At 39.9% G+C, this 20,782-nt stretch overlaps 2 protein-coding genes and 1 long non-coding RNA gene across 3 annotated transcripts; all 3 read right to left on the minus strand.

Annotated features, from left to right (window-relative positions):
• Window positions 1-2,761: 2,761 nt before the first annotated feature.
• LOC136759668 (adhesion G-protein coupled receptor G2) lies at window positions 2,762-10,626 on the minus strand. Its single transcript, XM_066714632.1, has 11 exons — window positions 10,513-10,626; window positions 9,922-10,038; window positions 9,758-9,803; window positions 9,471-9,574; window positions 9,105-9,226; window positions 8,341-8,609; window positions 8,105-8,213; window positions 7,126-7,406; window positions 5,217-5,318; window positions 4,732-4,881; window positions 2,762-4,510 (listed from the first exon to the last, which is right to left on the minus strand). The coding sequence occupies exons 1-11, from the start codon at window positions 10,624-10,626 to the stop codon at window positions 4,374-4,376; spliced, it is 1,551 nt and encodes a 516-aa protein (XP_066570729.1). The 3' UTR covers window positions 2,762-4,373.
• Window positions 10,627-11,362: 736 nt separating this feature from the next.
• LOC136759670 (adhesion G-protein coupled receptor G6-like) lies at window positions 11,363-12,672 on the minus strand. The gene is made up of 3 exons (XM_066714633.1): window positions 12,546-12,672; window positions 11,940-12,144; window positions 11,363-11,636 (listed from the first exon to the last, which is right to left on the minus strand). The coding sequence occupies exons 1-3, from the start codon at window positions 12,670-12,672 to the stop codon at window positions 11,447-11,449; spliced, it is 522 nt and encodes a 173-aa protein (XP_066570730.1). The 3' UTR covers window positions 11,363-11,446.
• Window positions 12,673-16,722: 4,050 nt separating this feature from the next.
• On the minus strand, window positions 16,723-20,598 carry LOC136759988 (uncharacterized). Its single transcript, XR_010820138.1, has 6 exons — window positions 20,533-20,598; window positions 20,110-20,176; window positions 19,206-19,243; window positions 18,656-18,804; window positions 18,299-18,400; window positions 16,723-16,787 (listed from the first exon to the last, which is right to left on the minus strand). It is a non-coding gene; the product is annotated as an uncharacterized LOC136759988 (long non-coding RNA).
• Between the last annotated feature and the right edge of the window lie 184 nt (window positions 20,599-20,782).

Raw genomic sequence — 20,782 nt, forward strand, 5'->3', positions numbered from 1 at the left:
AAATTCTCGGGGCTGCTGCTGCTGCCTCCTGTTTTCTGACTACTGTCGCCGGCTGTTGAGTTGATGTAGTCCATGACGGTAATTAAACATACTTTTCCCAAACTATAGTGTTAATTTAAAATGACACGTGATACTAAACTATATATTATAACTGCATGCAGATAGCGACAGCACCGAGAAGCCAGGTTTTGCGTGATATGATGGGACCGGCGCTTCCCTCTTAAGTCTGTGGGTGGGTGTATGTGAAAGGAGTTGGTTCATCGGAGGTGGGGTGCAGTTAAAACATCTCTAGTTTTATTTAATATATCAAAGATTACAATGGAGGAGGAGAAAATGCTGATTGGCCATGGAGTACAGGCGGGACATGAGCGGGCATGTCTAGTCTAGTCTTGTCTAGTTTCGGGATTCATAGACAATTGAGTGTCAGTAACTTCTCTCTCAGAACCGTTTTTACCAACAGATAAATCAGTATCATGTAATCCTTCCTTTCTAGGAAACCGTTTTTTATGCAACGTATAACAAATGATCTCTTCTTCTTTATTGGAGTATTATTAAGAATTGCCATGTTGTTCTAAGTTGGTAGGACGTTAAATCACCAACTTGTGAACATTGGAGAAATCTGAGGGCACATCTTTTTAAATAACAGTAACATTAATCTCCTTCACCTACAAAAGCAGACCAGTCCTATGTGCTTGCGCTGATCGGCTTTGTTTCCTTTGAGAGAGGACTACTCTGCTGAGGCATTGACCAAGTATGTATGGAGCTCCACAAATATGATTTACAGTCTTATTATAAAGAAGCAATTTCAAGCAACCACTGTTGTGTTATTATTTTGGATCAATCACTGCTTCATGTAACACAGCAGACACTCATTTATGTGGGAGTACTATTAGCATTTAATTTCACAGGGTACACAAGGCATTAGTTACTGTATCATTGTGCAGCAATTACATTTCCTTCCAGACCCATAACAAATACCCATCTAACTCAGAATTACTTAATATGCAGTGTATGCTCAACACAATCGGTTCCACTGCACCAGTAACTCCGCATCACATTCCTCTCCTCCTTCAGCTAGTTTAACCCCCAGCTCCTTACTGCTGCTTTCACACACCTTTCCATAAAATCAGCTTCAACAGAGGGTAGAAAAAAGGGAAAACTTGCTCTTCTCACGCAGCCATTGTCACACATTGTTCTTTAATTTTTTTGCTTAGCTTTTGTCCCAACACATAATTATAATCTGAAATGAATTTGTATTATTATTGTTACCAATACATGACAAACACATTAGTCCTTTTCTCAATATAATGTATGAGGGCAGGTCTTGCCTCCTGCCCTCCCAGTGACATTGAATTTAGTATGCTTTGGGGCAAAACATCACATGTGCTTCTTTAAAAGTCCATTACATTCCTATGCACAATTTGCTGAAGCTTCAACAGCTGCATTGGAGCTGTTTGGTTGGTCCTTCTTTTAAAGACCAGAAAGTGGGGTGCTCCAGAAGCTGACATTAACATTATTCCATGCACACCTGCTATTTAAAATGGTGATTTGTGCAGTCCTAGCAATGAAAAAATGCAGTGCCAGTATAGCTTAAGAGGAAGAGCAGGTGCAATCTCTTTAATTGGTGCTTTGTTCCATTAATTACGAAGGGAGTAGTTTGGCTTCCCTTAGACAGAAGGGAGCAGATTGTAGAATTAAGTCAACTATCTTTGTCTTGCTTTAGTGTGCTCTGTGCTCTGCATAGCAATGGGCTCTGAATCTCCGCCCGGGCTTCAGATTTGAACTTCGACCAAACCCGGAAGGTTTAGAGTTCAGTTGGCCTAGCTGCTCTCTTCTGGGTAATGGAATTTTAATTTGGTCGAATTCATTGGGGAATCTGAGTGTGATGAACAACTGATTTTTTATTTTTAAAGTGCCGTTTTGTTTTTGTTTGCCTTTTGTTTGCATAATTTCAAAATCATTTAAAAACTAAGACTGCAGATGGAGCATCATTTCCTGATGTGATTCTGTTTTGTTTGCCAGGTGAACAGACCATGCAGTTCCTTTACCAAGTACTAGGAGCAGGTTGTGGATCAGTCGACAGAGCCTCAAGACCAGTCAATGTGAGTACAAGGACTTTATCCCCCCCCAACAAAACACTGCTGGAAGTAACTTTTTTAACTGGAGGATGATAAAACTTCTTAGTCATTTCTATGCATAGCAGAAGATTGCTTTGATGTCAGAGACTGACATTCTGCAGTCAATTGGGTGAATTGGAAAGGTCAAGTGGCTGTAGCTGGCTTTCCTCTAAGCACAGTGGAAACCCCTCCAGATAGGAAAGCCCCCAGCAAATCAGAGAGACACAGCAACATTTTGGGTCAAGGTCATTTTCTTGGGTTAAGTAATCTTTCTCCAGATTAAAACTGCCTTTGCTGGTATGACACAAACCTGTGATTTTCCTCAAGGCACCACAATATTCCTGTCCTCTTTTTTTTGTTTTAAAGCTTTTCAGATTTAATTTTGCAGTTAAAAAAATAAACAGATGGGTATCATGTTAGTATTAAGGATACATTTTTTAAATACTTTTAAATGTATAACTCTGAAGCAGTATATCCAAAGATGTTAAAAGTAAATCCATCAGCCTATTATGGTGCTAAGCACAATAGGTATTGGGTATTCTGAAGTAATATGGCTGAGGTGGCAACAGATCCACATTGGAAAAACAGGACAGGATTTGATTCAATTTTATTAGACATCTTACAGAGTAGCATCCTAAAATACGCATTCTATATTTTATAAATACTTGAAAAAATAAATCATTCCTTTAAATATTACAGGACACCTTAATTGCATTGGAAATATGTAAATGTAGTACTATGTGATTCAGACTGCTTAGCTCTTCTGCAATGGTATTGATGTAGATTTCTCAGACTATAATACAGAAACAAACTAACATAAATATCCAACATAGGAAACTAACATAAACACCTCAAACAGGAAGGAAGGACAAACAGTTCCTGTGAAAAGATTTGCCCACTGTCTGATTTTCTAGATTTTTGCATATTTGTACACTGAATGTTATCAGATATTCATCCAAAACTTAAGATAAGATAAAAGGGACTCTTATTGAACAAATAACACAAAATGATTATATTTATTTAATTTATTTAATATTATTCCTGTGTGAAATAGAAACCACCCCTTTAGACTCCTTAACTGGTTACACTTCACTGATGGTAAAGGGTAAAGTTAGACAGATTTATATTGCGCAGGGCTGGCCCAAATTATTATCGCTTTAATTGTGTTTAGTTAACAAGGGGGTGGGCAATAACTTTCAAACCTGAAGATTGCATGTTTCATTACATTCCACACCAAACAAATGAAAGAAGCAGCAAACGTTCTCTCCTTCCATATACTACTACAGCTCACAAAAAGATCTGAACAAATTAAATGTGTAAAAATTTTAAAAATGCAGAAACCCAGACAGGGGGCAAATACTTTTTGCGGTACTATAAGTGCACTGGAACAGACCAGGTAATGTTTATAGTTTGGTTACCAATTCACAGGACATTACAAATAACTGTTTTACTTATTTTTTCTAAAAACTGATGATTTGTAAAACAAAGGATAGTTTCAAATCCCATTTAGCAACCCAGTACTATAAACTTAATTTTCTAATTGAACTGTAGCAGAGGACATAGTGTCAATGAGCAAGTTTTAGTTGAATCATAAATGCTGACAATGCAGCTACTTAATAGTGCCCAACATCTATGCACATAAAATAGAGTATTCATGTTAATTCCCCTAAGACTAGATCACTACAAACCAGACAAGCTGACATTGTATCACAGATGTTTTGCTTTTGGCGACATCATTATGGGACATATAGATTGTGTACATGTATTTGAAATGCAGAAGAAAACCATTTATAATACAGCTTATGGCTCAGGGCAGTAAACATGCATACTCTACTGAATATCTGATTGGAGGAAAGCTACACAAAATAAAGCATGTAATCATTACACAACAGTGAACCAAAATGCACACAATTAAATGCTCACTCTCCCGCAACATGACCCTGCATCAGTAATGGAAAACCAGATCAAATAGTGAAGAATCACTGCAGTCGCTCATGATCACAACAAATCCTCTCAGGTGCCCATACGTCAACAGCCTGAACACAAGGTGGAGCTAGGCCCTTTGGAAAATGCTGAACACAAAACAAATCTTTTCCAGCAGGTGGGAGGTGTCTGTGATGTAATAGAAGAAAGTATAGCACCTGCGTAGAAGAAACACAGGAATATATAAAGCTTCCAAATCCTGGCATATTGCTGGCTGCCCTAAGAAGCTGAACATCAGTGGGAAAGCGTGGGACACTGGGGGACAGGCAGGCATCAGTAAGACCTCTCCCTGGGCAGCCAAGACACCTGGTAGTTCATTTCCATGTCTCTGGGCACAGCTGCCAGTGCACTGGGGAAGGAGGGGCTGATGTGAGCTCGCGGTACAGCCAAGTTGTTCTTGTAAACCAGGCCTGTGGAGAAACAGCAGATAAGGAAACAGCTTTTGTCATTGTGGTTTTAAACTTGGGTCTCCTTGAACTTGGTCTATGCAGTCCACAAACGCACACACACACTAACACACACACACTAACACACACACACTGCTAGTTCAAAACTGAGTCGGCCATGGTGACCACAGTCTACACCACGGTTTAGGGCTGTTCTGGAGTGCTACAACAGTCCATGCGCTCACCCAGGCTGGAGACCAGTTGTCTCCCAGAGTCTGACTCATTGGAGGTGCTGCTGGTGGAGTTGGAGTTGTCTGACTTGGCCGACTTTACAGAGGGAGTGTGGACCAGCTGCTTTACTCTGGATTTGCCTATGGTACCAGATCGGCTCCAGTCTGCAGAAGAAAAGCACAACACCTTGATTCACCCAGTTCAGATACTGGGTACAGTATGATTCAAACTCAAGGTGATGAGAAAAACAGCACCTCACTGGCCTGTTAGTCCTGCTAAACCTAAAGCCCTTGGAAAACTAAGGAACAAAACATTAATTCTAAGACAGGTATGATGTAGGCTAGTATAATAAGCTTTCATAAATGTAGAGGCAGGAGAAGAGTCCCAGGATGAGCAGATAAAGTGCAGGTGAGAGTTTAAACAGCCATGCTCTGCTGCTGGGGATTTTGCAGACGCTGTCTTTGCTCCGCTCTCGACAGGGAGAGCAAAGCTAATATACCTGAATGCTCATTGAGTCGGAATCGGCCGCAGCACAGATGGATCCTCCACTGCTTCCTCACGTTCTCCTTCATCAGACAGTGGAACAGAAAGATGAAGAAGCCTGCAGCACAGGGCACACATCACTCGTCACTGAGATCGAACTCACTCCAAGAGAAATGACAGGCCCATCGTGAGTTATGGCCTGTTTCATTGCATTTCCTCAGTACTGCAGACATATTTCTTCCAAAAATGCAGCATATAAAGACAGATCAGATGGTTTCGCATTCCCCAAGTAGTACTATACTTGTAAATGAAAAAAATATATATTTTCAAGTAGGAAAACATATGATACAGATATTATATATATATATATATATATATATATATATATATATATATATATACACACACACACTACTGGTCAAAAGTTTTAGAACACCTACATTTTTCCAGTTTGTATTGCAATTAACGCAGTTTAATGTCTCAATGTTCTCTGAAATTAAAGCATATAACAAATAAACTATTGGAGATAAAAAATTAATCATGGAATCGTTTTGTTTAACTAAACAACCCCTCTGGTACACTTAAGGGCACCAAATCCATGTGCTTCTCTTTAATCCCATGTGTACTCTTCACTGTTGTGTTGTTTGCCAAGTGTTTGGTATCCCATGAAAGCTGAGACTCTCAACTTTATAATGATGTGAAGCAGTCTCTGATGTGAAAAATTTGTTTTTTATACCCGCCCCACATTTAAATCACTCCCCCCCCTCAACATTCTGAAATGGGGGGTGGGGGGATACTTGGTCTGAGTAGGAATACAAAAAATCTGAAAATATTGACAATTATGTCATATTCTGGAACCAAACAGTCTACTGATCAAAACAAGACCATCCACGTTTTGGTAGAAGCAACACACACCCATAGACAACTCAAAATGTGAAGATGGAAAACTCTGTTTACAGTGTACTAATACACAACGATCTTACATAATTGGATCTGAACGTCTCTGTGATAGAACATCAAATAATATATACTGGATTAAACATTAGGTTGTTCTGAACAAAACAAGCCTATTTGCAAAGAAATCCAATCAAAACTGAGTGATCTGTGACCGTCTGAATGAGATCCCCCCCGGAGCACACTGTGCGTTTACCCCCCGGGCTCTGAATGACAGCGGGTGACATGGACACTGTAAATCGGATGTGTTTGAGAATGAAATGCGCAGGTAGGTAGCCAATAGAGTAAGCTTTCAAACGATGTGCGCATTGCAGGAATACAGTGTAACTTCTATGCACCGGAGCTGTGTGTAACCCTGCCAAATAATGATTAAGAGGGTGTAGTAACACAGTATATAACTCTGAAATGTACATTATTTTTCAGTTTTTGGTAACCTAAACTTATTTTTTTTAACCTCTGGCAGTTTATCGTTTACCTTTGTACCATTTCAGGTTATTCACTGGACTTTAACTGCTTAAATTTCAATAACTGGAAAAATTGGGGTGTTCAAAAGTTTTAGAACACCCCCATTTTTCCAGTTTTTATTGAAATTTAAGCAGTTTAAGCAGTTCAAGTCCACTATGTATTATATATATATATATATATATATATATATATATATATATATATATATAAATAAACATGATTGTAGGCACACATAAGTAACCAGACTGATATCCTGCAAACTCTTCCTTCTGTGAAAATGTATAAACATCATGACACTTTGCTGGAGTGGAGTGGCTAGGATGCTGAATTCAACTCGAGCAGGTTAACAGGTTGATTGTGAGGTCGTCCTGATTGATTGTTAAGCCAGGCTCTCCCATGTGACATCAGTTAAGTAACCTGTTGCTCACACAGAATGCACGTTCTTGCTCACAACACAAGCCCTCAGGTGCTATTTGCCTTTGGCATGAGGCACTGTAGGTTCTTACCCTGCAGGCTGTTGAAGATGGAGAACAAGTAGAGCAGGGCCAACTTGGCAGGCCCAAAGGCGAGAAAGGCCAGGCCCCAGGTGAGTCCCAGCAGGAAGGTGAGGCTGGCGACGCTCCTCAGGTTGTACAGGACACCGCTGTGGCTGCCCACTGGCTTCTTGGCCTTCATGTTGCGGATCTGGACCAGCACCACGATGAACACCGACACATTGCACAGTAGGATTAGCAGGAAGAAGGCCACCACTGACACGTAGAACGTCACACCATCCTGCACCCAGCAGCTGAGATGGATGACAACACACCACTGAGGCTCATACTAGGTGAGATCAACAGGGAGTGTGGACAACTCCTCATGGACAAAATCTTTATTTTTTGATGGAGCAGACTACACATTTCTGAATCCAGACAGTCACTTATCTAACTGAGGTTAGCTGAATAGTGATGGAGATTCCATATTGACTATTCCATATTGAAGCATTGACTAGGTCCCACCACAGAGGTGGACTACACAGGTACAGGGGTGAAGGTACACACCAACTGACATGGAAGTGGGCACAGGTTTCATTTGACAAGGTAAAGTAAATGCCGAGAGCATGATTGCATGGTCCATAAACTTGGAAGCTTTTATCTGTTTATAAAATCAAACTACCAAGTTAAAAAATGTTACCTCCCTTGCTTCCTTGAAAACAACTACAATTACAGAAAGCTAATTTAAGCTGGGAACTGAGGGATATTGTTTACGTCTATTATATTGTTTACTTCAGTGTTCTTTACTGTGCTATTATGTTTTATTGTTTCTACTTTGTAATGTTTAAAATGTGTTGGCAATAACAGACAATGCAGGCCAATAAAGCTTACACTGCTAGCACTGTTGTACTCCCTGCTTCCAGAGAAATTGGGTTGGTCTTCCCAGCAGTGAGGTTCACTCAAAGACACTCTTAATTGCCCAGTAAAGTGACCCATTATGCAGGCTACTCACAACAGCTCCTCTGACTCTTCCAATGGGCTGACAGATTTGGCAAAGAGTTCACTGCCATAGGCGTCTTTGTTAATTGCCAATATAACACCAACCACAACCAGAGGGACCCCTAGAGAGAAAAACAGAAATGGGCTGGAGTGATATATTGTACGAATTCTAAGTTGAATACAGGCTTCTGCTAAGAAATAATAATATACAAATAATTCTGGTGCTGCTCTTGTTTTCACTGATCTTACCCCACCCAAGGACGCAGAACTTGAGGATATAGGAGGGCACGTAGACGTTGAACACCTTGACCAGAGCAAAGTACATGTGTACAGCCTCCAGGCCCATCCAGGTGAAGGAGGCCAGCAGGAAGTAGTGCAGGAAGACAGCAACAGAGATGCACAGGCTGTAGATCTCGAAGGACGCCAGCCAGGAGTTCACCAGGAACACCATATTCATCCCCAGCAGGGCAGCGGAGAGATTCATCAGGATCTTGGAAGGGTAGTCCCTCCGCAGTTTCCTAATGCATGCAGGAGACAGAGAGAGAGAGAGACAGAGGGGTAGGGTGGAAGAGAAAGAGAGAAACAGGAAGGAGGAAAAAGAAGCATAAAGGGAGAAATATATGAAGGAAAAGAGAGCAATGATTAAACAGATGGGGAAAAGAGAGAGTGTTATGGGCAGGAAGGGAGATGAGGGAGAGATTCATTAAATGCATGTTTCTTTTATTTAACGGTTTATTACCGTAACGAGAGTGTCTTCATCTTGTTGTTTATGCTTAAAAACTCTTGAAATAATCACACCACAATCGCTGGGCAAGGATTGTCCACTAGAGGGATTACTGGCTCAGCACTGATCGGGATTCCTTCTTCATTCTTTTTGCAGTTGTTATTAAAGTAATCCAGATGGCTTTGTTGTTTGCTATCATCCACGTCTGTCTTTATTTCTTAACAGACGCCTGTTTACCCCTTTTGCCTTTTTGACTTATGGCAGTTAAGAAAAGAGAGCTGCAACTTACTCAAAGGCTGTGTACGTCAGCAGACTGATGCCCAGGAAAACAGATGACAGGCCGCAGCCCACATAGGTGATGAGGGTGAGGATGCGGTTGTCTTGGGCATCCAAGGGAGTCCTGAAGGGGTCCTTCCAGGAGAACAGGTCAGAAGAGAGGGTTGTTATAAAACAATATCAAAGACTCATTTCTCTTCTTGCCTGGGCTGTTTTCGCAGTTTATTTCATTATAATGTATGCTATTTTAGCAATTACCTAAATAGTCCAATAGATACATTAATATTTGAAGTGGCATGAAGGCAGAATGGTAATTCTTCAATTTATTGCTGATGTAAAAGAGAAAAGAGCTTCGGTTTAAAGGGAGGGGGGGTCTTACGAGCAGCACGCCAAAGTGCGTCAGGTGGTAACAGAAGCAGGTGGTGTGGTTCACAGTGGTGCTCTTCTTTTCACAGCCCTCGGAGCTCCACCCTCCCTTTCCACCTGGAAGCACACAAACACACGTTCTAGACTACGTACTGCTCCAGGTTTTAAATTCAGAATTTATTCCAATTTCTTTTCATTCGTTTAATTTAATATCCACCCTGTGTGTTAATTAGGGAGACTGTCACACCATCTGAAAACTCACGGAGCAGGAACAACATTGTGACAGACTGGAGAACTCACCGTTCTGTCCTAAATCCCAGTATACACACTCCACCTCATGATTATCCTGAGAAATAAAAAAAATATATATGTAAAAATAGAGATTAAAATACAATAATGACAATTAAGTATTTGTCTATTTAAGGTACGATAAAAAAATTGTAAAACAAAAAGGAAACACATACGATGTTGGGCTTCAGGTGGCGCAGAGTCACAGTAATGGGGTCTTTTAAGTTCCTGATGGTGGCGTTGGTAACACTGGCAGCCACTACATAGGTGGACAGATTGACATTCGCAGGATCCTGAAAACCAAGGAAAAGCTCTTTAAACAACCTCCACAATTAGCTTCCTTAATATCAAGATTATGCTGTCTTAGAATATTTGCTAAATAAATGAATACACGGATAAAGACAAGTTTAACATAAAAAAGATACATTTGTGTTTGATATACTTTGGCTTTGCTCTCCCTGTATATACCTTGTTTTGTTTTTAAAAACCACCACTGACCACTACTATCAATGCACTAAGATAATTCTGGTCCAATTCAAGTCACTCTCCTTTTAAACCTAGCTTATGACTGGACTTGACATGAAAGTGACCGGTAATTTTCAAATTTTCTTCAAGTAAATTGGCCTTGAAACATGCTTGTATTTAAGACTGTTAAAGCTGAGGCCATTGAAAGTATCAGTTGTACAGCCAGTTCTGTAGCAGCAGGGTGCCAGGGAGTACAGAGAAACAGATGCCGTGGGTGGCAGGGCTCCCTGCTCGCCTCGTACCTGGAAGAGTTCCTGTTTCCCATAGAACTGGAACTGCACTCGGGAATGCCCTGTCTCCGGGTTGACAGGTAAATGGATTTGCAGGGAGGGTGGGAGGGAGATGAATGCCACCATGTTGTCAAAAGGCTCTTGGTTTATGAAAATCTAAAATAATGGAAGTTAAAATTAGGATCTGATTGTCCTCCCCTTTTAACATTTTTTAAACCCTGATGGATTGATGGAAAAACAAGACTACAAAGGGACTGCTACAGGCTGATCACAGAATCATTTGGTTCTGTTGATCTGCAGAATATTTAATGTAAACTCTTTGAAATGAGTTAATGTAGTGACACAAATCAGGTTTTAGAAATTACTGTGCTCCCAACTTCTTTCTCCCTATTTGACCATAATGTTGATGAATGTTTCATTGTATTTCAATTCACAAAGTTTTGATTTCACTCTAGCTATATCACTCATGTCCCATGGGGAAAGGCACATCAGATGAGGAATAGGTTTCTGCTCGGGGTGACTGTTGTTTGCTGCTTAAAATTCCAATCACTGACCTGAGCTTGAAGCAAAATTGCAATTGAAAGAAAGATGAAAATCACGTTTTGTTTAATTTGGTTATAGATCATGATTTAAAATGTCTGGGTTAAATTAGGAGCTCAAATCATGTACTGTAAAAAAAAAATTCCAATAGCAACAAGAGACATACATGATATATGCAATGTACTTAACCACACAAGCACTCTATACTGCTGCAATCAACATACTTAATAATAGTAAATCATACCATTATGCTGCCTGATACTCTTCCGCAGTACACATTTCTCACACGGGTGGGTGAACTGCAGTGGTGCATCTTCAAATGTATGTATTTATTTACTTACTTACTTTATGGAGACTTGTGTGAATGCAATGATTTTTCATTTCATGAGTTTTCTTTCATTGCATTTCAGTTTTGTTTATGTAAAGGCACCTCTGGATTGATGCCTTCAGAGAACGAGGACACCCCAAACGCCATGCCGTTGAAATCAGTGGGATCCACGTTCAAGATGGAAAGAGCCAGCATGGGGGAGGACACGTTGAGGGACATGCCGTCAAAGATGAGCTTGTTCCCGAGGGTGTCTGTGACCTCTAGGATGCTACAGAAGAAAGGTGGGGGGGGAAAGCTTTGTCAAAGCATAACACTAGAGCTCAATGCAGATTTTTTGCACCCTTCGCATCTGCAAGTCTCTTCTGCTTCTACACTCATAACACTCAGAACTGGATCATTTGCATAGAAGAAGAAAAAAAGAGAAAGCAGGAGGGGTGTCCATTAATAAGATATGATCTGTGTAATTATTCTAGCAGAAAATAAGCTCTGCTCTAAGTTTACAGACATGGGGGAAGCATTCTTCAATTCCGTGACCTTTGACCCTTGGCCAATGACCCTGGCCTGAACTCACTCGTTGGTGACGGGCTGCAGGTCGATGTTAGTCTCGAGGATGTTATTGATGATGTCGATGATCGTCTGGCCCAGAGGTGGTGTCAAAATCCCTATCTTCACAATCTCCAACAGTTTGAAGACAACGATGATCAGATCTTCATGAGAACTTATGCCTTGATTGCTGGTCATGTTTTTGATCAGTTCTGCCAGGTCCTGAGAGTTGTCTGTGGACACAAATATGTACACAAGCACCTTTAGCTTACACCTGTTGCTTGCTTTCCAACTGTCTTTCCTCTATCTGTTGAGATGTCGCTTTCTCTGCACTACGTCACTGCAACATTTTAATTTATTTTCCAGTTGCGTTGTTTGGGGGGGTGAGAGAGGTAAAAAGAAGTTCTCCATCTGAACAATAACAGACAGAGATGTGACAGCTGTGTGCCGGGATGAAGGGGATAGGTGACCTTCAAACAAATTTTGTTCCTCGTGTCTCACCAGCTTTCCGATGTTGTGGATCGAGCGTTCAAAGCTTGCAGTTACTTTTATATATACAGCAGACACTAAACATCTCTGCACAGGTAAGTAACCCTGCCCCACATCACTCCCTCCTGGCCCCAGAGAGACTCACTGGCTGTGACGGTGATGTTGTTGAGAGATGGGATGGTGCTGAGCAGCGTAGGGCAGGACAGCAGGTCAGGGTGCTTCCATTGTGCCTGGTTAGACTTTGCATTCACCACGCTACAGAAAGACACCATCAGCAGTATAAACTAGCCATAAGACAACAGTGGCATTTTTCTACTAAGTAATTTATAAACAAAATCTTGTTCTTCATGTGTTGGATGTACACATTACAATCTTAACATAACATTGCATTTTTTATTTGATTTTAACCCACAGATGCAGACATATGTATGTATAAACAGGCTAATTAATTGTATACCAAACTAACTCACTTGCTTTTTTAGAGTACAGTTAGAGTTTAATAAATCAATGATAATTCCAGTGATGTTAATACAAACATGTGTGAGTGAGCACTGGCATAGTGCAAAAGCCATCATTAATCTCTTTTATTGTTTAAAATAATTGAGGATTTGATGACCTAGCGGAAAGATGAGACTGTATTTTTATGATACCGCTGCCTTTACTGAATTACAATCAATAAAGCAGTGAAGTGTGGTGCTTCCTTTTGGAAAGCAACAAAAATGTAATAGCCTGATCACACAATAGTCATCTATTGGAGGGAAATGCATTTATGAAAATGCCTGAAAATTGCCTGAAATTCGAATCTACAAAACTGTTGTGCATGGGGTGTCATATACCAAATATTTTTTCAAGTAATTTTATACTCGAACAATTAAGCTGACAGAGTCCCCATCTAATATCAGAATCTGTAGAAGTAGAATTAGAAGCAGAATTATCCTGTTTTTTTTATAGCATCTGTAATAAAATTGATGACCTTATCATTTTGTTTATTAGACTCAACTTTATCTCCTACTGTATTATGATTAATACAATTTATTGACACAGCTTGCCACAAAATAAATAACATATACATATATATATATATATATATATATATATATATATATATATATATATATATATATGTGCACCCTGATTCATACTTATCATTTATTAGTCAGAAATTATCTACTGTTTTATAGAAATTAATTAACGTATTGTGTACCAAATGACCTGGAGCAACAGAACAAAAGAACGGGGGCCAATAAATTCTGCGCACACTGCATCTCTCAGGAAACCGTCTGCCTCCCCCGCCACCCTACAACCATATATGTCATTCACATGGTATTAACATGAGGTAGGATGGCACAGGTTGAACATGGGGGGAAACAGCACATTAAAGCTCAGCAATTAAATGAAGTGTGGGAAAGTATCTGGCAGGAATACAAAACTCAATGGAGCATATGTACATTCATACATATAGCTCAATTAAAGGGACACCCCCCCCGGCCCTGCCCCACCCTATCGGTCGGAGTACGTCTGTGCTAAAAGAGCTAGTGTTAGGTGGAGATTTTCACAAAGGCAACTCTTGGTAGAGAATTCCCTGAAAAGACCATACTGCACACCCACATGTCCAGTACAGTGCCCTTCTTCTCACCAGTTCCTTGTGGCATTTTTCATGGCATCACCTTCACAGTGCTGTGTGGCGAGGTTCTGCACTTCGGTCTCTGGCCACAGGTAGCTACCCTGGGGGGTGAACTGACTCTGTTTGGGGCAGTTCCCTGGATCTAACAATAACAACAACACAGACTCCATAACTATCCACACGGTAATGAAAACAGAAACCCTGCAAAGAATTAAAAATAAAAACAAAAAGATTAAACTTACTTATCAGAACAATTTCTATGCTACTGTTTTCTGCTTCCACAGCTGTGAAATTATTATTATATTCCTTCTGCAAGTACTGCTCAATCTGTCTCATTGTGTCGTTGTTGTTTTCTGAAGACTTCACCATCATCTGGAACTTAGTGGGACAGCTGTCACAGGGAGACAAACCATAGTGATATATATATGCAGTATCTCTATCGCTCCCTCCTTATCTTTATTTTTCTCTCTCTTTTTCTATATATACATTACTCATTGCAGATTAAAAATATATCTGTCATACATTATTGTATACCTGATGCTTGCAGACCTTTTTCCAAATTCACTAAGCTTGATTGAAGTTCTTCACCTCAAATGTATGTATATGCATTCATTTAAAAATATGTTTTTAACTGCCAGGGTTAATAAATCAAACACTTCTTGAAATTGTAACCCATAGTAGCATATACTCTGCTGCATTAAGTATTCCATCATATCCCTTCTTTCACAACTTCACTGAGCAGAGGACATAGTTGTACCTGATTTGTCCAGCCCGAGACATCTATAGGAGACATAAAAAGGACAAATAAATGCAATAATAAAATTTCTGTATTGGTACTTTTTTCAGTGAGCTTAACAAACTGTTGTTGGTTTCCAGATTTCTTCTCCATGCCATTAACCTGAATGTATTTACATTCCTGATTTTATTTATTTATTTATTGCTGGTACTTTAGTTGTGGGGGCATCTCCAAGTTCCTCTTACTAAACTTTCTCAATTAATCAGTATAGTATCCATAACTCACCTTTTCAAAATTATGTTTTTCCCTGCAGGCAAAGTTTGTCCCCAGCAAATTGCTAGATATAAGGCAGAAAGATTATGTTTAGAGTTTTTCATAACTCCCCCCTCAATGTTCTACACCCCCAATGCTTCTGTATCACTCTTGGATGGAGTTGTGACATAAGCCACCTCTGTCTACATCAGCAGCATCACAGAATGCAACACATTAGGAAAGTACACTACTGTGAAGAACAACCGTTGTCTCTGCTTGGAGTTGTTTGGGCAAGAGTACTGAAGTGCATTTCTAAATCAGCTGTGGGTTTAACTGTGGAGCAACAATTAAGTTACAGATTTTTCACAAAACACTTTATACAAAACACTTTTCAACCTTGTCAATATCAGATCATGTCACACATATGATGCTAAAACCTCCTGTAATTCTGATGCTTAAATGCACAACATCGGAGTCTCACAGACCCAGCAAAGACTCCAGAGAAATGTAGCGACAATTCACTGCGTTGTTGTGTTGACCTTACCTCCCTTGCGTAATCAACATGTCAACGTTGAATACATTCATGTTGCCTGGTAAAGTGTTAAAGAGCTGTGATCAAGGAAAAAAGGCACAAGTAAATTAACAATGCTGTTACACATAATGTATGATAGATCAATAACAACTAGATACTTGAACAAGCAAACAAGCAAAACCTACCCATGCCTCAATGATACACACAGGGTCTTCGGTCACACCGCTCACATTAACATCCAGACTAACTCTATAAAAGCTGACTGCAATAAATAACAGGCAGAACAGTTATGATGGGGTGTGACATTAGATTGTTATTTTCTGGTAAACTACCTACATTTTTTCCATTTGCTGTGACAATGGTATTCCGTTTTTTCCAACCTTGAACAACCCAACTAGTTCCTAAAACTAGAAATAAAACCATAAACCATAAACATAAACCCAGTCATTCACAAAGCTCTTCCTGTTTTTAAGATTCAATCGTAAGGCATTTTTGAGGAGCTCAATAGAAACTAAATGAAACATATATTTCCTCAACTGGGTACGTGTTTTGGTGTTCATCTCTAGTGGGAGCACTACTGTAATAGTCATGGTTAAAATTAACAGGGATTTGACAATGAAGCTACTTGTATTTCTGCTGTTGTTTTTTTAACTGTCTTCTGGTCGCATAGCTGGGGTTCTGGTATGCTACAGTTAGAAGTATACAATTGTGTGTTCCTATAAATAAAAATTTGTATCAAATGCCATTTCTAAAATTTCCACATTTGCAGAAGCTACTAGCTACAAGCCTGCAATATAGAGAAAGACGTTTATTTTTGGTTTTATTTTTCTTTCAAAATACCCACTTCCTTAGGAATAAAAACTGATTTGCATGACTGTGCAACTTGAAGGAACTGGGAAATGGTGCTGCAGAAGAAGAAGCCTTACCTTGAATGCTGGGGGTGGGGCCTGGAGAGGTGGGTGTGGTTACATGTGTCTGGGCGGGATCAGTGACTGGGGGAGGTGGAGTGGACCATATTTCTGTGGAAGTCTGCTGAGCTGAACCTATCAGAGAATAACATCACAAAGTGCTGTCATAGTTTTAAACTTAATAGAACACCACATCTCAAGTAATTAAAACATATATTTAATAACTGCTTGTGAAATAGAGAATACAGACAAAGGTTGTTCCTCATCCTGACCTGTAGGGGTGCTGTTCGTTCCTGGCGATGTGGTTTTGATCGTTGTGGAGGGAGTTGCGGTCACTTGGGGAAAAAGTGTTTATTAAGTTGCCTGTTGCTATTGTCACAGGTGATCATTTTGATTGTGCAAAAGTGCCTTTTTTTCATGTTTGTGTCATCACGTGCATATTTAATTCATTATTGATTTAAAGAGATCATCTAATTGCATGCACACTGGTTTTTGATTTGGGAGGCACCCCCTCTTCCTGAAAGCCCTGGATTCAAAAGGAGTAGCAGAGACAGAGTTTGTGAGTTCGGGAGATGTGGAAGTGATAGATGTGTGCGGCAGCCTGCCATAAGGCAAGGTTGAAATCAGGGGTTGCCGTCCCCCTTCTGGGTATTATGGAGACCCGAGAGACCTGAGTGACTCGAAGGACCCGAGACCCCTGATCTGGAGATTGATGCACTGTTCCAGAATTAAGTGGACATTGCTATATGTATTCAGGACAGTCGGCGGGGGGGCTTCCAAGCAGAGCAATTGGAAGCAGAGTATAGTGCCATGGTACAGCTTTAGCCTCCCCTGCGTGCTGTAGTTGATGACGCTGCCATGGCAATGTGGAGACTGATATTGGAACAGGTCGTAGTCATCGGACTGTTGGAAGATGGGGGTGGGGAATAAGTGTTGTATACTTGTGGCTCTGTGGGTGCCATGCCTGGACTGTGCTGCACTGGCAGAAGTAGATGGACTTCTTATTATGTGGACAGTGGATTCTAAGGGAAGTCGTGGAGGGGGTGAAGGAAGAACAGCTTAAAGGATTCTTAATGGAGAGAAAAGAGAGCGGGCTGAAGGGAAGCATATTCATTTTTTTAGTTTCTATGACTGTCTTAAGTCTCATTATTGTAAAGAAAAGGAAGGAGTGTTTTTAATTTAAGGATTTTGTTTTTGGTATGATTGTGTTGTCTTTTGTGTTTTTGTTGAGTGTTAAGTACTTGTTTTTCCTTTCTAATTAAGGAAAACGTGGATCTGGTCTCAAAGTGGAATACGAATCAACACTGTGTATTTTATGTTCATCCATGGTGGCTCTCTGGGTATGGTAGTCAGAACCTGCGTGGGGGAATAGTAAGGGGTGACGTGAGGCTCCCTTCCCCTCACCATAATAAACCTGAAGGTGGGCTAGTCCCAGGAGTTAGATATAGAAAGTTGCAAAGTGGCGGACAAAATCTGGGGTTCCGTTAGTCCCCCGGGGACCCCTGCCCCCCGTCACACTATGTCAACAGCTAGACTCTTACCAGGGATGCATTGATTATTGTGGTTGGAAGGGTGTTTATGGTAGGAACAGGCTGTCCCACTGCACTGTCTATCCTAGACGATGACAGGAAACAAGATAGTACAGCTATGAAGTTTATAGACTACTTCTCAATCTCCCCTGATTTCAGCTACTCTGGTTAGAAAGGGTACCACCAAAGACAAAGGATAATTAATAGAATTAGTACACCAAACATGAAACATCATGACATGTCATACGCTGCATTTAGATCTCTCCTCTGAAACCAAGCTGAGATGTACAGTGACCTAAGCAGGCCATGACACTGACCTGAGACGGTGGCGATTCCGGTAGCGTCTTGAGTTGTAGCAGAGACTGGCGTCACCCCTGTAACTTGGGTCACAGGAAAGGGTGTGGGCACAGGAATCTTGTCTGTGGGGGATAAGAAGACACATATTCAGGGTGGACTGAGGGTCTCAGCACTGGGGCACAAGGGTTGCTCTCTGATGCGGGGTTGTGTTCCAACCAATAACAAATAATTGAATAAATTCCAAATGTTTTGTTCACATTGAAGAGTTTAATCATGAGAAGGTAATGGGTCACTATTCACAGAAAGGCCTTGTGGTTGGTTGAAGCAAAAAGCCTTGGAACAGAGCTGCTATCCTCCGGTGTGCAGACTGTGCATACCGAGGAGTGTGATGTTGACGTTTTCCGTGTACATCTGCATAGAGCGATTCTCAGAGGTGTAGTTTCTGCTGAGCAGTTCTATGATCTGTTTCTCTGTATCCCTGAAGTCTAGGCTCCATGTCACATTGATGAAGACGATGGAGAAAAATCTAGCACAGATAGAGACAGCAAAACATTTTTTATTTTTAAAGCACTTCACTGCTGTAATGAAAAAAAAACAGAAAAAAAAACAGCATGGCATATTTATGTAAAAGCTCCTGTGTAGGCCCTACAACCTAGTTAGTCACCTCCATTGCTTTCTCACAGTGAGATATAGCCAGGTTTGCTGCAGAGCTGCTAAATGCTCTTAGCCTTTTTAATGTATTTATTTAATATATAAAAAAGGATAAGGGCGTCTGCCAAGAAATAAAAATAATAATAAAATAATAATATTTAATCTTCGTGATCTCTATTTCTTAGCAGATACCCTTACCCAGGGCAACTTACAGTTAAAAAACATTTCAAAAGTATTGTTATACAGCAATATGCAGCATATATGTGAGGATTTTACCTTGTTCGTATTGGGGAATTCTCCTGCGGTATTCTTCCCTGTGAAGTGAAAGTGAAGTGTGTGTTAATAATAATAATAACAATAATAATAGGAATGAGCAGAAAAATCCAAAAGCTCAACAAATTGAGTTGCAATCCAACCCCTCCTGACAGCCTGAATTACAAACTTTAAAACCACCTGACCATCAGCGAGATACTCAACCGTGTCCAGGTGTACAGAGTTGGTGGGGCTTTTCTAATTAAATATATTATTTTTGGCATGTAGGTCTTTTCCAATATTCTGTGACACGTGTGAAATTTGAAACTTTGCAAATGCCAAATTTTAATTAGAGATAGATTACTCACTGATATAATACAATAATTTATAATGAAAAGTCTCTCCTGTCCAGCTGGATCAGAGATCAGTATAAAGATTCTGAATATTACTGACGTGTTAGGCTGCGGTTGGAGCTAAGTGCCATATCTGTAACCAAAGATTCGGATGTTTAAGAATAATTGTTAAATAAATAAATTAAATGAAAATCCTTTAATTAGAAAATATGAGTAAGCTAAACCAAGTTTTATTTATGGATACAAGTTAGGGTTAGGGCTGCTATTCTGCTGACTTAACTGAATTGGCTGTAGAGTTGTTCCGGCTAGGGTTGGATAGGAATGCTGGCTGCTGTTAGGGCTTGAAATGGGGCAGCTAACCTTCATAATTGAATACGTCTTGTAAAAAGTCTACCTTTTCTGCCATGCAATGCAGTATCAAAGTTCAGCATAAAGATTCTTAATATTATTTACTAGCTTATATTATCAGGTGCCTATTTTCCTTTCAGGTCAGTAAAGTAGTCAGGAGTACAACGTATTACTCGGTGAAGGGGCAGAGTTCCACTCAGTGTAATGACCATAACTGACAAGATTACCACTGAAAGCACAGGGGCAGGACCGCTGGGGACCTCCAGTTCTTCCCCCTCAATCCAAAAAGCAAGCCTTTCATTAAATAGCAGAGGAAAAAAGAACAAGAAAACAGCTTTAAATTCTGAAAAGTTTAAATTCTCTCTATTTTGAAAGAAGACAATCTTCCAAATCAATGTGCATTGGATAATCACTAGCGTATGTACACTTCCAGACCAATTCTGCAATCTGAATTATATTTTGCATTATTATAATAATTATTATTATTTTCATTACTTTATGATACAGGTCAAGGAACTAAACAAAACAAAAAAGCAGAAATGTCTTTCAACAAAATGTATGAACTTGTACAGAACAATTCACGTCAAGGTTCACTTAGCATACACAACCCCAATTACTATTAGAAATGTATTTCTTGAAACGTTTCTTACGTGGGTGGTATGGGAGACAAACTGACATTGTGCACAGTGATGTTTGGTTGGAAGGTACTGTTGAGCTTTAAAAAAGGAAAACAACATGTAATTAATTTATTTAAAAGTAAGATAAATTATATTATTATTATTATTATTATACAATTTATTTTCTTACCCATTCCTTGACAAATGTCTTGGCAAGGCTGGCATTAAGAGGCCCAGTGTCTCGTGTGATGACAATAATGATCATTTCAATTTTATAGTGACT

The sequence above is a fragment of the Amia ocellicauda genome, chromosome 10 (genome assembly GCF_036373705.1).
Source record: "Amia ocellicauda isolate fAmiCal2 chromosome 10, fAmiCal2.hap1, whole genome shotgun sequence".
Taxonomy (NCBI): domain Eukaryota; kingdom Metazoa; phylum Chordata; class Actinopteri; order Amiiformes; family Amiidae; genus Amia; species Amia ocellicauda.

Excerpts from the sequence above, each read along its gene's own strand:
- LOC136759670 (XM_066714633.1), bottom strand. The coding sequence starts at position 12,672 with ATGGTGTCTTTCTGTAGCGTGGTGAATGCAAAGTCTAACCAGGCACAA. Across the intron at positions 12,145-12,545 it reads CAACATCACCGTCACAGCCA|ACAACTCTCAGGACCTGGCA; the intron begins GTGAGTCTCTCT and ends TTGTGTCCACAG. Across the intron at positions 11,637-11,939 it reads CTGCAGCCCGTCACCAACGA|CATCCTAGAGGTCACAGACA; the intron begins GTGAGTTCAGGC and ends TTTCTTCTGTAG.
- LOC136759668 (XM_066714632.1), bottom strand. The coding sequence starts at position 10,626 with ATGGTGGCATTCATCTCCCTCCCACCCTCCCTGCAAATCCATTTACCT. Across the intron at positions 9,227-9,470 it reads CGCACTTTGGCGTGCTGCTC|GACCCCTTCAGGACTCCCTT; the intron begins GTAAGACCCCCC and ends TTCTCCTGGAAG. Across the intron at positions 5,319-7,125 it reads CATCTTCAACAGCCTGCAGG|GCTTCTTCATCTTTCTGTTC; the intron begins GTAAGAACCTAC and ends CCTGTGCTGCAG.